The sequence below is a fragment of the Eurypyga helias genome, unplaced genomic scaffold (genome assembly GCF_000690775.1).
Source record: "Eurypyga helias isolate BGI_N326 unplaced genomic scaffold, ASM69077v1 Scaffold47769, whole genome shotgun sequence".
Classification (NCBI taxonomy): domain Eukaryota; kingdom Metazoa; phylum Chordata; class Aves; order Eurypygiformes; family Eurypygidae; genus Eurypyga; species Eurypyga helias.
This window is the reverse complement of record NW_010273548.1, coordinates 140-12,660: the sequence shown is the minus strand read 5'-3', so window position 1 is coordinate 12,660 and position 12,521 is coordinate 140. Positions and strand designations below refer to the sequence as shown.

Below are 12,521 nucleotides of genomic sequence, written 5' to 3'. Positions count from 1 at the left end.
GTGAGCGACCGCCGCTGGCACTGCGGGCGCGGGGTGCTGCCCCGAGCAGCGCTGGTTGACAGCACTGTGTTTTTAGCAGCCTGGGTTCTGGCACGCCGTGCCTGTGAACCCTTGCTTAAAACACCCAAATACCGGCACGGAGTGGAAGCGTTCTCTCGGCGAGCACGCAGCTATTTTGGGTTTGCTTCCCTTGTAGTTATTCCTTGACAGAGCCTGGGATGCGATTCCCCTGACCTTTAACTCTAACTTTCTAATGCTTTTGTTAGCAGCGTTTTACTGATGCTCGTCACGCTCCTTCCCTCTCCCCCTTCCTCCAGTTGTATAGATAAGGACTGGTAATTGTCTTTATGGAGGTTGTAATGAGTTCTGTCACCACACAAAGAAGCTCACTAATAAAATAAATCAAAGCAGCAATGAATGAATGGAAAGCATGCTTTTAAAATTAGATTTGTACTGCAAGTGCCACACTGTCACTTGCAGCATGAGACAATACTAAAAAGGCACTGAGTTGGCCAGGTACCTCGGAAGGGTCACTGAGCTCTGCTAGCAGGAATTAGGCAGCTTTGCACTGCCTCCACGCAGCACTGGGAATCGCAGCGCTGTTTGGGAGTGAATATTTTAAAGCACGATGAGGAAAAGAGCACGTAAAACTGATCTTAGATTTGACTTGTTCGGTAACTCCGTTAAGAAGCTTTTCTTACCGCATCATCACACGTTTACGTAACGTCATCTTCTGTGCTTGAGCCTGGCACCAGCTCTTGGCCCAAAGCATCACCAGGTCTGTCCAGCTTCCCGTCCCCCGCCTCTCCCGTAACCAGCAGTAGCTCAGTGCTGTCTGCTGCTGCTTCACCAGATCTGCAGTGCAAGCCAGTGCTCTCCTCTCCGGCTGCAGATTGACTGCAGGCTCTGCTCCTCACGGGAGCTGTGTCTCCGGAGAGGAGTACTCAGGGGCCTGGCTGCAAGCCTTCCCGTAGGGATCAAGGGCAGCTAAGCCGTCCTGTGGGCAGGCAGCGAGGACATGAGCTGGTGTTTCCGTTCAGGCCTGCGTTACAGTACCATGCAGCCGCTGCTGGATCGACAGGGCGTTAGTGGCGCGGAGGGCAGCGCGCAGGGTAAGGATACGGGTTGTTGAGGGGTGGTGTCGGGGCGGCTCTAGGCTTCTTCAGCGCTTCCTGCGGGTTTCTGTAGTGCCCAGATCTGTTGCAGAGCTTACAGCCTTGCACAAACCATTTCTGTCACAGAAACACAAAACATCCCCCATTTCTTCTTCTCTCGCTCTATCTGTTAATTCCCTGGCAGGGAAATCACACCGTGGCACTCTGCAGCAAAAAGCACAGCAGCTACAGGACGAGAAGCATCTCTAATTCCACTAGGAGCTTCACAGAAGCCGAGTCCTAGTTCCTTTTTTCATCTTCGTCTCTTCTGTACCAGCTTCTCAAGACACAGCAGGGACAAAAGGAATGGAATTCTGTAGAAAGTGTTTGTCAACTTTCTCCTTGTCTCCCTCACCATAACGACATGTAATTAGCTACCTTGAACTTTAGAAGTTGCCTGTGAAAAATATTCCTGTAACTGAGAGCAACCACCTTCCATTAAGTTACACACAGTCAGCAAATGACTGTGATTATTAGGGCCAGCAGACAGAGCTGAAACTCAGAGGACTTTAGTGTCAGAGCTAATAATTATGCAGCAGCCTTGGCCAAATATTTCTCTTCCAGGCTTAGTATTTAATATTGTCACTGTAGAATATTAATGGAATTGCCGGCTGTGTGTGAAGCTGTTGACTAAGCTCATTGTACAGTGAACTGCAGTGGCTCAAATTAGCCACAGTGAGTGGAGAGATCAAGAAAACTGCAGCAGGCTGCAGCACCAGCGGACCTTCTTAAACACTGCTGCCTTCGGGGCATGAACACAAGTTCTGGGGACAGAGTGAAGGTCAAGACAGTGTCGTGCTTCAAGAATTCAGAAAATCATTTGCTTTGCCTGTTGAAGGGATACTACTTCTTTAAGTATTGATTAGATATCCCTGGGAAGCACATATGAATATATTTCTTATCCTCATTAAGTAGATTGGCTGGTTCAGAAAACATCTCCTTTGGTTTCACTTGGACAAAACAGCCATGCTATATAAATAAGGAATTAAAGTTGTTGCAGAGTGTTGGCACGTTGAAATCTTCCCAGATGGGGGAAGAATCTTCTGGGTGTAGTCTGGACGTTGACCAAGCTTCAAGGTCGTCGTCTTCAGCCAGCAGTGTTTTCCAGAGGCTTTGAGGGCTTTCTTAAAGCTCACTATGTTTTCACCGGGCAGGGATTTCTACTGAACTGTCAGAGCACGGTGATAACCACAAGGAAGAGTAGCAGTTTGTTTTGGTTTCTGGCACTTGAAGAGGCTCATGAATTCTCTGTTTTGTGTAACACCTGACCCGTAGCAGAGAGATGGCCTCCCTTTTACACCACGCTACCCGACCTACGCCCGGCTCTTGGCTGGCAGTCCCGTTTAACTGCCGTGGTTGCTATGGCTGGAATAGCGTCTGTCAGTTTGTGTGCTGTGTGCTCTTCTCCGGGTGCTTGCATTTTGGGTTCTGTTCTTTTCCCTAAAGAATGCAAAATTGAACTGCTTAGCCACCGGGCTTGATAGCACTTGTGCTAAATCGAGGCTTGCTGCATGGCTCTGAGCGGGGAGTTACAGAATTTCAGACTAAGTCAAGGTGGGGAGGGCATTTGGGAGAGAGTGGACTTTAAAAATTTGGGTTAAGCCTTTCTTTGTTTTCTTTTTCTCTTTGCCTTCATTTTTATCCATATAACCAAGAGTGAGCCTGTATCTCTGCTGTTCCCCAGGTGTGGATGTGTGGGGGTCGCATGGAGGACATCCCCTGCTCCAGAGTGGGACATATCTACAGGAAGTACGTTCCCTACAAGGTTCCAACAGGAGTCAGCCTGGCGAGAGTAAGTGGCAGTGGCATTCCCCAGGACAGACATCGGGACTGCAACGTGACCGCTCTGTTCTCCCCTCCCACCCCACACTGGGAGGCAAACGTAGGCTTTGTAGTCTGTAAGCTGTGCTTGTACAGTGGCCAGACTGGGCAGTTTTGCAGCGGTGGATGCGCAGGACAAAGGGAGCCGCAGGCGCCTGCGCGGACAGTGCCGCGCTCAGCCATCAGCCATTGCTGGGTGTTGGGAAGGGGCTTTGCCATCAGGCGCTGGCTGGGGAACTACCAGTAAAAACGAGATAGGGCTCTATTTGTATAATGCTTCAGTCATTTTACAGCTGTGCTCTCCGTGAGCAGCAGGCTTCAGCGTGGTGACTGTGTTTTGGTGATTGAGAGACCTCTCAGCTGCAGGCATCACAGACCACTGAGTGGGCAAGCTGTAATTTTCCATGATGGAACGTTCAGTGCCATCCTATTTCTTAATCTAGTGTAGCCCAAAGAGGGGAGAGCTTTTGCCTATCGCACACCCTTTCTCCAGTGAATCCCGAATTGAGACGGGACCGCACTGCCCTCTGGAGGGAGAAGATGCTGTAGGAGCAGGAAGGCTGCAAAACTAGAACACAAGAAGGAACCCCGCCGTTCTGCAGTCTTACGGCTTGCACGGTGATAAAATGTTTCCCAGTTTAATAGCGTGGACCCAGTTATAGATGTGGGTTTATTCCTCAGCCCAGCAAGGACCCGTCAGCGCGACAGCGCTCTCCTGTCTGTGCCATCTCTTCAGGAAGGAGCTGTATTGCTTTTGATTCAGTATTTGGCTCTTGCACACTCCCACGGTGCTGGAAGGGGGCGGCGGACAGGTATGGGAAAGGCTGTTCCTTGGCATCTAAGGCGGTACAGTCACCTCGAGATGAACGCCCGCTCTGGTTGTGCGCAGGCTGCGACGGGGCAGGGTCGGCGCGCTGCGCGTGCTTGACGTCCTGTTGTTCCCACGCTGCTGGACTGGCCACCTCTGTGCAGGGTGGGCAGCGCTCCTGCATCCCCAGGGTCATGGCTGCACATGGCACGTTGCCGTATGGCACTGAGAACTTACCCCTGTCGCCAGGGAATGGCCCAAGGGTCTCTGGAACGTCTTGTGCCAAGAGAGGGGGGTGTTCCTCGCTGTCTTGGAACTGCACAGTGGGTTAAGCTTTACAGCGATGGGTGAAACATACTGCTGCCAGCAAGTAAACCCTTTGCTTCTGTTCTGAAGGGTCATCGCCTGAAAGCTCCGTGTTCCTGCGGTGTCTCAGAGTTTCTCTTAAACAGCTTTTTCCCCAAGAAAATGGCAAAATAGTGGTAAGAAAGAATATAGTGAACCAAAGCGTTCCAGAAGAGAGTACTGCAAATCCCATTCCCAGATGGATATAAAAGATGCAATAAGAAGGATTTAAGAAAGCAGCTTTTTGTCAGGGACCTTTGAATGTCTGGTGGTACTTCACAGCATCATTTTCTGACTAGCTTCTTTACAGAAAAAAAAGGAAAAAACCCAACTTTTGATTAATGTTTTTTTTCTTAGCCACAAGGAACTAGATATAATGGCCAAGTGCCAGGTTTCTGCTTTGACCTCTGAAAATACCTTTCTAAAAGTCCCTTAGAACTACAGAATAATAAAAATAATCTTCGTCCTGAAGCTGGAGAGAGAGAGTGAATGTGAATGAAAATCCCTTCTGAGCAAAACCACAGGAGATGTGCTGAATGCTGATGTCAGTGGGCTGTGCAGAGTGTTCTCAGGTGGTTTTCCCTCTCATTTTCACACCCGGCTGTTACCCCCACAGAACCTGAAGCGGGTGGCTGAGGTGTGGATGGACGAATACGCAGAGTACATATACCAGCGGAGACCGGAGTACCGGCATCTTTCTGCAGGGGACGTCGCAGCTCAGAAGGAGCTTCGCAACAACCTCAACTGCAAAAGCTTCAAGTGGTTCATGAACGAGGTCGCGTGGGACTTGCCCAAGTTTTACCCACCAGTGGAGCCTCCAGCAGCTGCCTGGGGAGAGGCAAGTTTGTGCTCTGGCATCTGCAGTGGGCTAGCAGGCTGTGATTTGGGGGTTTTAAATAGTCTGACTGTGCCCCAGTACTGACTTGCTGTGAGTAAGGTGGCGAGCGAGTGTGTAAAGATCTGCTTGGTAACGTTCCGAGGAGCAGAGCTCCTCCACCGTTACATGGGCCCGATCAGAGAAGGCAGCGAGGCACGTTTGTAGCGCACAGCTACAAAGGGACTGGGGACTTGGCTTGTTCTGCATGCTGCGGATCCAGCAGAAGGCAGAACATGCCAACAGGGAGGACGGGGGAGAGGCGGCAGCTTTCCAAAGACAAGATTTCTACACTGCTCCTTAGCTTTCCCATCTGAAAGCCAGGGAGACCATGCCTGGTTTGAAAGTTAGCTGTCTTCTGGGAAAAGAACTGCCCCAGGAGCGAAGCCATGGCTTGTTAACCCGGTGGGCTCTGCAGTCCTGTAGCTATGGGCTTGCTGTGTCCTGCGGGCGACGGCGTGTGCATTTGGCGACGGGTCCCATCTTGTGTCCCTCTGCTCCCTGCTAGCTGTTACTGCCAGCTCAGATACACAGTTAAGTGAGGAACCTGACAACCATCTTCAGACAAAGACTGCCACTGCTTGTGGCATTTTAAGCCTTCTTCCCTGTTGCTCGGCGAGAGTAGGAGGTTCAGTGACTCATTTCCTCTTTCAGATACGCAACGTAGGAACGGGACTGTGTGTGGATACTAAGCATGGAGCCCTGGGATCCCCACTGAGGCTGGAAAACTGTGTGAAGGACAGAGGAGAGGCAGCCTGGAACAACGTGCAGGTAAACAGTCTTTCCGAGAAATCATCAGCCCCTAAATAAATTTGGGGAGGGAGAAGTTATAAGAACAAACGTGTGAGAAGGAAGGCGATTGCAGAACTGTCAGGTGAACAGAGGGTGCTGGGCACCCCAAGGCTCATGTGCTAATTATACTTGGGCTTGTAGCAGGATGTGGCTTGTGCTTGTTGCAGGGTCTGGAGCCTGGCAGACTCTGTGCAGAGCTTTTGCCTCCACTTTGAAGTTCTCAGAGTGAACAAAAGAGTGCACAAGAAAACAATATGCCAAAATAATAAAAGAAACCAGTAACAAGGCAGCTGTAATATGTAACAAAGTGAATATTAACTTCAAAGGTTATGCTGAAAGAAGTGATAGAGGAGCATCATGCATATTAATGAACCTGCAGGAGCATTCAATAAGCGCTTACTATCATCCTTCTGGCAGGAGGAAAATGCATTATAAACACCCAACCATTGCTGGAGAGAGATGAAACTGGCCAGGCTATAGATTCACCCTCTCAACATATAAGGTGCCAGAAATGACAGCTTTATTGTAACAGAAGGGAAGGAAATATTAGTTTGTCTAAACTGTAGCAGCTGAGCTGAGAAAAGAGCAAGAAAACAATGCCTCTATTACAGAGCCATGCATAACTCTTCAGGGGAATGGCTTCAGGAGTAGGAGACAGAGGGCTGTTGCATATCAATTTTGATGCATGAAAACCAGAAACAAAGCCAATTTACTCGGGCACAGTCCAAAAACTAAGCTGTTGTGTTAGGAGGATCTTGAACAATTAGTGTTGGCTTATGTTTAGGAGGTGATTGTGTTCTCAACTTCTGTGTAGCACTGAGCTTAATGATTGTGGTCATTTCTCTCCCCAGAGAGGTTTGAAAGAGAGACAAACAAAGCAGCTTCTTGGGCAAAAGTTTTTGGCCACGCTGCTTCAGACAGTAGCACCCCGCTCATTACTGGTCTTTCTTACGGCCCCACGAGATCTGTCTGAAGAGAGGACCATTCCTCCACCGGGCTCCAGAAGGACCCAGAACAGCCCTTGCCCTCGGGGACTGGGAGGGAGGTGTGCTGGCTGGTAGCCCTGCGTTGGCTAGTGCTGGTGACGGAGGACACTCGCACCCTTGTCAGAGATGCTGTCCTTGTCAAAGCAGGAAGCGAACGCTCGGCAGTAGTGCCTGCCTTTAAACAAGTTTATCTTTAGTGGGATTCGGTCCTGTAAGGTTTAAAACATGTCATAAGCCCTGTCAGACAGAGCAGAGATGCAGCTTGACCACACTACTGTTTCAAGCCGTGGCCAAAACCAAATGCCACCGGGGCAGAGCAAGGAATGGAGCACGCGTGTGGTGGACGGTTCTCCCGTCGTCCAGTCCCTCTGGCTCAGGGGTTTCCAGGCCGCGTGTGCTGGCATCCAGCAACTTTCATCAAGGCCACAGCATTGCCAGGCGTTGATAGTTGTGCCTAGGTACTAGAGCTAAGCCCCTTCCTTCAGCTGTATCCCTCCTTCCAGCCGAAAGCGCCAGGAGATCGTGACGGCCAGCAGGAGAGGCAGCAGGAAGCTTTGCCCCAGCGTCTGTCTTCCCGGCACTCCCGTGGAGTGGGCTGGGATGGGGAGCTGTGAGCCTCCTGGTCTCCTGTCCCAGAAGGTGTGGGTCAGGCTTCTGGAGGAGGCTGCGGCTGCCTCTGCAGACGCGGGTGTTCACGGCCAGCTGTACCTCGCAGCTCTCTGCCTGGCTTGCTAGCTGCGGAGTGCTGTAATCGCTCAGCTGCTCACTTAGTCGTGATGGATGTCTGCACGGCAGAGGCCTTCGAGGCTGCCGTTAGTACCCGGGCTAACGAGCGAGGCTGTTGGCAGCCACGCCGTCTCACCCAGCCTGCCGGCTGTCAGCAGTCCCTGTCCCCAGGAGCGGGGAGGAGCTTTTCTCTAGAAGGTTCTGTCCTTTCCCTGAAGCCATCCCCACCCTGTGGGTAAAGAAGGGAATGTCATACCCAGTGCCAGCCATCCCAAGGGTCTCGTTTGTCCTGGCAGGTATTCACCTTCAGCTGGAGAGAAGACATCCGTCCCGGGGATCCTCAGCATACCAAGAAGTTTTGTTTCGATGCCATTTCCCACAGCAGCCCTGTAACGCTCTACGACTGTCACGGAATGAAGGGGAACCAGCTCTGGAGATACCGAAAAGTGAGTCTGTGTGCGTGCGCATGTATGCGCATTCTCATTTAAGGTGTCAGATTGCCTGTAGGCACTTAGTGCCGTTAATTACCCTTGATTAGAAAGATTCCGCTGTTGCAGGCTTAGAAGTGGTGAGGCTGCGTCTCCAGGCCTCGCTCAGCAGGACGTTCTCCCTGCAGTCCCCCCCGCAGCTGGCAGTGGGGGGATGCAACACCCCTGCAAACCCGGTTTGCAAAGAGGCTGCTGTGTTTAGTGCTTTGTTGTGGATACTTCAATCTTGCCAGAAGTAGAGAGGGATTTATGCATCCTGCTACGCTTAGAGAAGAAAGTTCTTGACTAAATGCCCTTTCCTCGTCCTTGCCGTCTGCAGGCAGAGTGCCTGCAGTGGGATGTGAGCCCGTCGGCTGGAGGACCTGGCGTCAGACACGGCTCTAGAGCTTCCCGCTGCAGATGTGAGGTGGGCTGGGTAGCGTTGCAAGGGATGGGGCTGCACCCTGACACGTGCCAACCAGTGGGGTGTGGAACAACTTCCTCAGATGCAGCCGAGTGACAGAATAGCTTGCCGTGGTTTTTAGGGCTCCTTTCTGGTTTTCAAACAGTTTTGCTTCTCTGCTTAGCAACCTCACATGAAATTTCTCTTCCCCAGGACAAGACCCTCTACCACCCAGTAAGCAGCAGCTGTATGGACTGCAGTGAGAGTGACCGGAAGATCTTTATGAGTAGCTGCAACCCCTCATCTCCAACACAGCAGTGGATTTTTGAACATACAAACTCAACCGTCTTGGAAAAATTCAACAGAAATCTTGATCTTTAAGAGACTGAGAAAATATATATATATTTTACAATTATAGTTTTTACTGGGGAGGGTTACACAAAATTTTTTTAAGAATACTTTTTTTTAAACAGTTAATGAAGGTAAAAGGGAGAATCTCAGGAGAAGGTTAACTAGCAGGCCAGTCTTTGTTACGGAGATGCTGCGTCCTTCTCTTCTGGGGATGGTGGAATTTTAAAGGCTTTGCCAGAGCCACTTCTGTGCTGAGACTGAACAGAAACTCTGTTTTTAGAGGAGTCTGAATGTGATTCAAACTGCTTTTTTGTTTTGTTTTATTTCCCACCTGGGTCTGATGTTAAATGATTTTGTTATCCGGGACCCTCCGGGACATTTTGTAGCTGCTATTACTACCCGCTGAGGCATTCCCACGTCGGTCCATCTGAGTAAAATCTTGAACACAAGATTTAATCCACCGGGATCATAGACATAAAAAAAAAAAAAGTCCATCAAAATGTAAAGTGAAATTAATATATTTTTGTCCTAAACCAAAATATATTTCAAAGGGGTTGAGTATTATTACTTTCCAAATCATAGCTCTGATAAAGCAACGAGCTGTAGTGGAAGTGCAGCCAGGTGTTGGGAATATCGCTGTAGTTATTAGCGACGAGGAGTCTGGGTTTCTGGTCCAATCACTTTGCAGTCAGTTTGTCACTCACTGTTGAATCTTCAAGGTGAAAGATTAGCAGAGGGTTTCAGTCAGCAGAGTTCTTACGGGGGAAGATTTTTGCTAAGAGCCTTTGGATATCAGGTTCCTCATTTGCCTCTTACTCAGAAGCTTTTTAGCACGGACACTCGGGTTTCTTAAAGTTAAACCTCTACATTCAGACAATTTCTATTTCTTTAGATGTTTGATGGCTAACTTAATTCACAGTTGGTGGGAGCAGATTAATTCAGGATCATTAAGTCAGGGCTGAAATTAGCCATTGGTCTTTATCCATGTGTTCTTCGGTCTGTGGTTTGTTCAGTCATGAGTTCCGTGGTCAGTAGTGTTCTAGCCTTGTGGGAATGTGCTATTAATCTCCTCCTTTCCCAACATCCACAGCACTGTACAGTTTTCTGTGACTGGAAATCTGCTTGCTTAAGCAGAGGTGTGGGACATGGGCCAGTTTCACTAGTCCCTTGTGCAGTCAGTTAGTGCAAGGTATTACCCGTCTGGTCTGGCTGCAGGATCTGCCAGACACTGAACCAGAACTGTCTCATCCCAGGAGCTGGAAAAAAGTACTAAAGGATGAATGGATCACCACTGGTTTCAAGTCTGTCTGAAGGAAGTGTTTTAAAAAAACCCACACTGGTTTAAAACTAAGTTGTTGCAAAAAGATTTTATAGCTCAGCCCACTTGTCTTCTACTGAAGGCAGCAGTGGCATTTTCCAGCAAAAGCAGTGAATGACGGTGCCGTTAACCTTGCACAAGGGTGCTGTGTAAATCCCTAAAACCAGCCCAGCTCCGCGGTTAGTCCCGCCGAGGAGGTGGTGTGCCGCCAGCTCTGAGTGAAAGGCTGGGGCACCCCTCCAGGGCTCTTGGTAAGCAGGGGTAATGGGATTCCCGCCTTGGGGGGCAGGAAGCTCTGCTCGGGGGTATCCTTCTCCCCTGTGAAGGCAAGGAGACTTTTGCCCAGTGTCAGGAAACGAGTGGGCTGGCTCCCTCTGCGCGGCTCCCGAGGGGAGAAGCCCTTTCTGATGTTGCCAGCTGTAGGATCTTTGCCCACGTTTCGCCGCTCTTGGAGGCCGTGTAGCGCTGTCTGTCAGCTGGGAGCAGGCTAGGACACAGCTAGCTCCTCTCAGGTCTGGCTATTGACTGTGAGGCTCAGAATCCTGTCCACCCCTCGTCCTCGCAGCTGAGGCCGTGCCTGGCCTGTTCTGCCAGCGTGCCTGGCCCGTGCGTCACGAAGCGAGGGAAACACGGGCGCTGCGTTGCAGCTAGGACCGGGCTTGCCAAAGGCGTTGCTGTCTAACATTTTGGGGATGAAGGAGGGAGAAAAGCTCTAGGCTTTCCTTGTGACAGTTTGGCAGCAGCGTCACTACGAGACCAGTGTAGAGCTGACCTCAGTAGTAGCTACGATGTGTCTGTCCTTAGGATCCCTTTTCATTTCTCTGGGAGACAGAGCCACTGTCCGGTGCTTTGTGTTCGTTACTTTCCTTAAGTTATTAATGCTCTCATCAGTCGAGGAGTGCTGACTGTGGATCACGACGTGGCCTGCCTAGATGTCTTTGTGAATGCTTTAATGCCTGTGGGAGAGGCAGCTGTTTGTCCACGAACAGTGCTAGGTTTTTTATGACAGGGACACAATCAGCAAATGATATAAACGGACTGTAGGTCGTTCTGCTTGCAGCTTGCAGCGTTGTGTGTCTTAGTTTTCTAACGAGAGGGTTAGCTCCTGTTTCTGAAGTGCTTGGCTGGCTTTGTCCTTGGGCTCACCTCGTGGAGAGAGGCCTAGCTGCTCGCCTTGCTGAGCCTCGCCTCAGAGCTGCAGTACCGAGCGGGGCTTCTGCCACTTCGGTCTCAGTTTGGAGAGGAAGGACAGCTCTCAGCACTGCGCACAGAAGGGGAGGTGACCGCGGAGGCAATTCCCGTTGGACAGCCCCACCACCCGTACGTGGAAACTGGAGCCTTCGCGTGAGTCCTGCGGGGTCTTACTCGGGATGGCTGGTCTGACCTGTTTTCTGAAGGTTTGGGAGCCGAGTGTGAGAAGTGCCCCCCAGATTCTCTGCGCTTCTGCCTGGCTCGCTGGGCTTTCAGCTATTAATTTATTTACATCAATTATAGGTTTCAATACCCTAGAGGCTTTGCTGACTAATGAGAAGACTTAATATAGCCAACCATCCGCTGATTGAGAAAGAGAAGCTGTATTTCATCATCTACATCTTTAATTGGGCCTTTGCTGGGCAATCTGGTTAATTACTCCAATTACTTTGGGTTATTTGTAAGCAAAATTGCTAATGCATGAATACATAAGCAAATCTTCACATCTGCATGCAAGTCAAGACTGGAGATAAAATACCAGTGATTATCTAATGCAAAATAAATGTTTTCATATTTTTCCCCAAAAATATTCAAGCAACCCTTCTCTCCGAGGCTGCATAAATTAAGTATCAGAATCCCAGACAAGAGGGGCACCCCTGGGTGTGTGTAATGTCGCATAATGCTGCTTTGATTTGCTCTCGAAGCTCTTGCTGATTTACACTGGTGCTAATCGCTGAGGCCTGCGAACAGAGCGATGGCCTGGGCCTCTGACACCTGCAGATGGCTTTTTTCATGCCCGGGAGATCGAGGGCCTCACTGAAAGGGGAACAGGGCGTCGTTAAAATAAAGATGTGCCTTTCTACCTGTACAGCAAATGCTTAAACTTGAACAATTCCCTAGTGCCTTGCTGGACAAGAGAGGAGAGGGGAAGGGCTGGGAGGAAGGATCCAAGAGCAAGCTTGACTCCTGCAGCGTGTGTTTTAAAGGGACTGACATGTAGTGCAAAATCTGCGTGAACCACAGTAATTCAGAAGCTCCTGGGTTTCCTCTGTTACATCGGTATCTTCATGCCTCGGGGGGGCTTGTCAGTCCTAGAAAGACGGGGAGAGGATGGCAGCTGCCTCTTGGGACACCGTAACCACCAAAGCTGGCCCGGAGGATGCTTGGTGAGCTGGCGGATGTTCACCCCACGGCGAAGGCTCGCGCATGCAACATCCTGCATTTTGTTTTCTGAGTGCCCAACTCAGAAATCTCAGATACTCCCAAAGGCATGTAAAATCCGTAG

The 12,521-nt window shown here is 50.1% G+C and overlaps 1 protein-coding gene across 1 annotated transcript; it reads left to right on the top strand.

Annotated features, from left to right (window-relative positions):
* Window positions 1–2,838: 2,838 nt before the first annotated feature.
* Window positions 2,839–8,757, top strand: LOC104503345 (polypeptide N-acetylgalactosaminyltransferase 10; the record flags this gene model as incomplete). The annotated part of the gene is made up of 5 exons (XM_010159508.1): window positions 2,839–2,946; window positions 4,745–4,966; window positions 5,657–5,773; window positions 7,803–7,952; window positions 8,590–8,757. Coding segments are annotated over 5 exons (765 nt in total), but the record flags the coding sequence as incomplete, so codon positions are not given.
* Window positions 8,758–12,521: the final 3,764 nt, after the last annotated feature.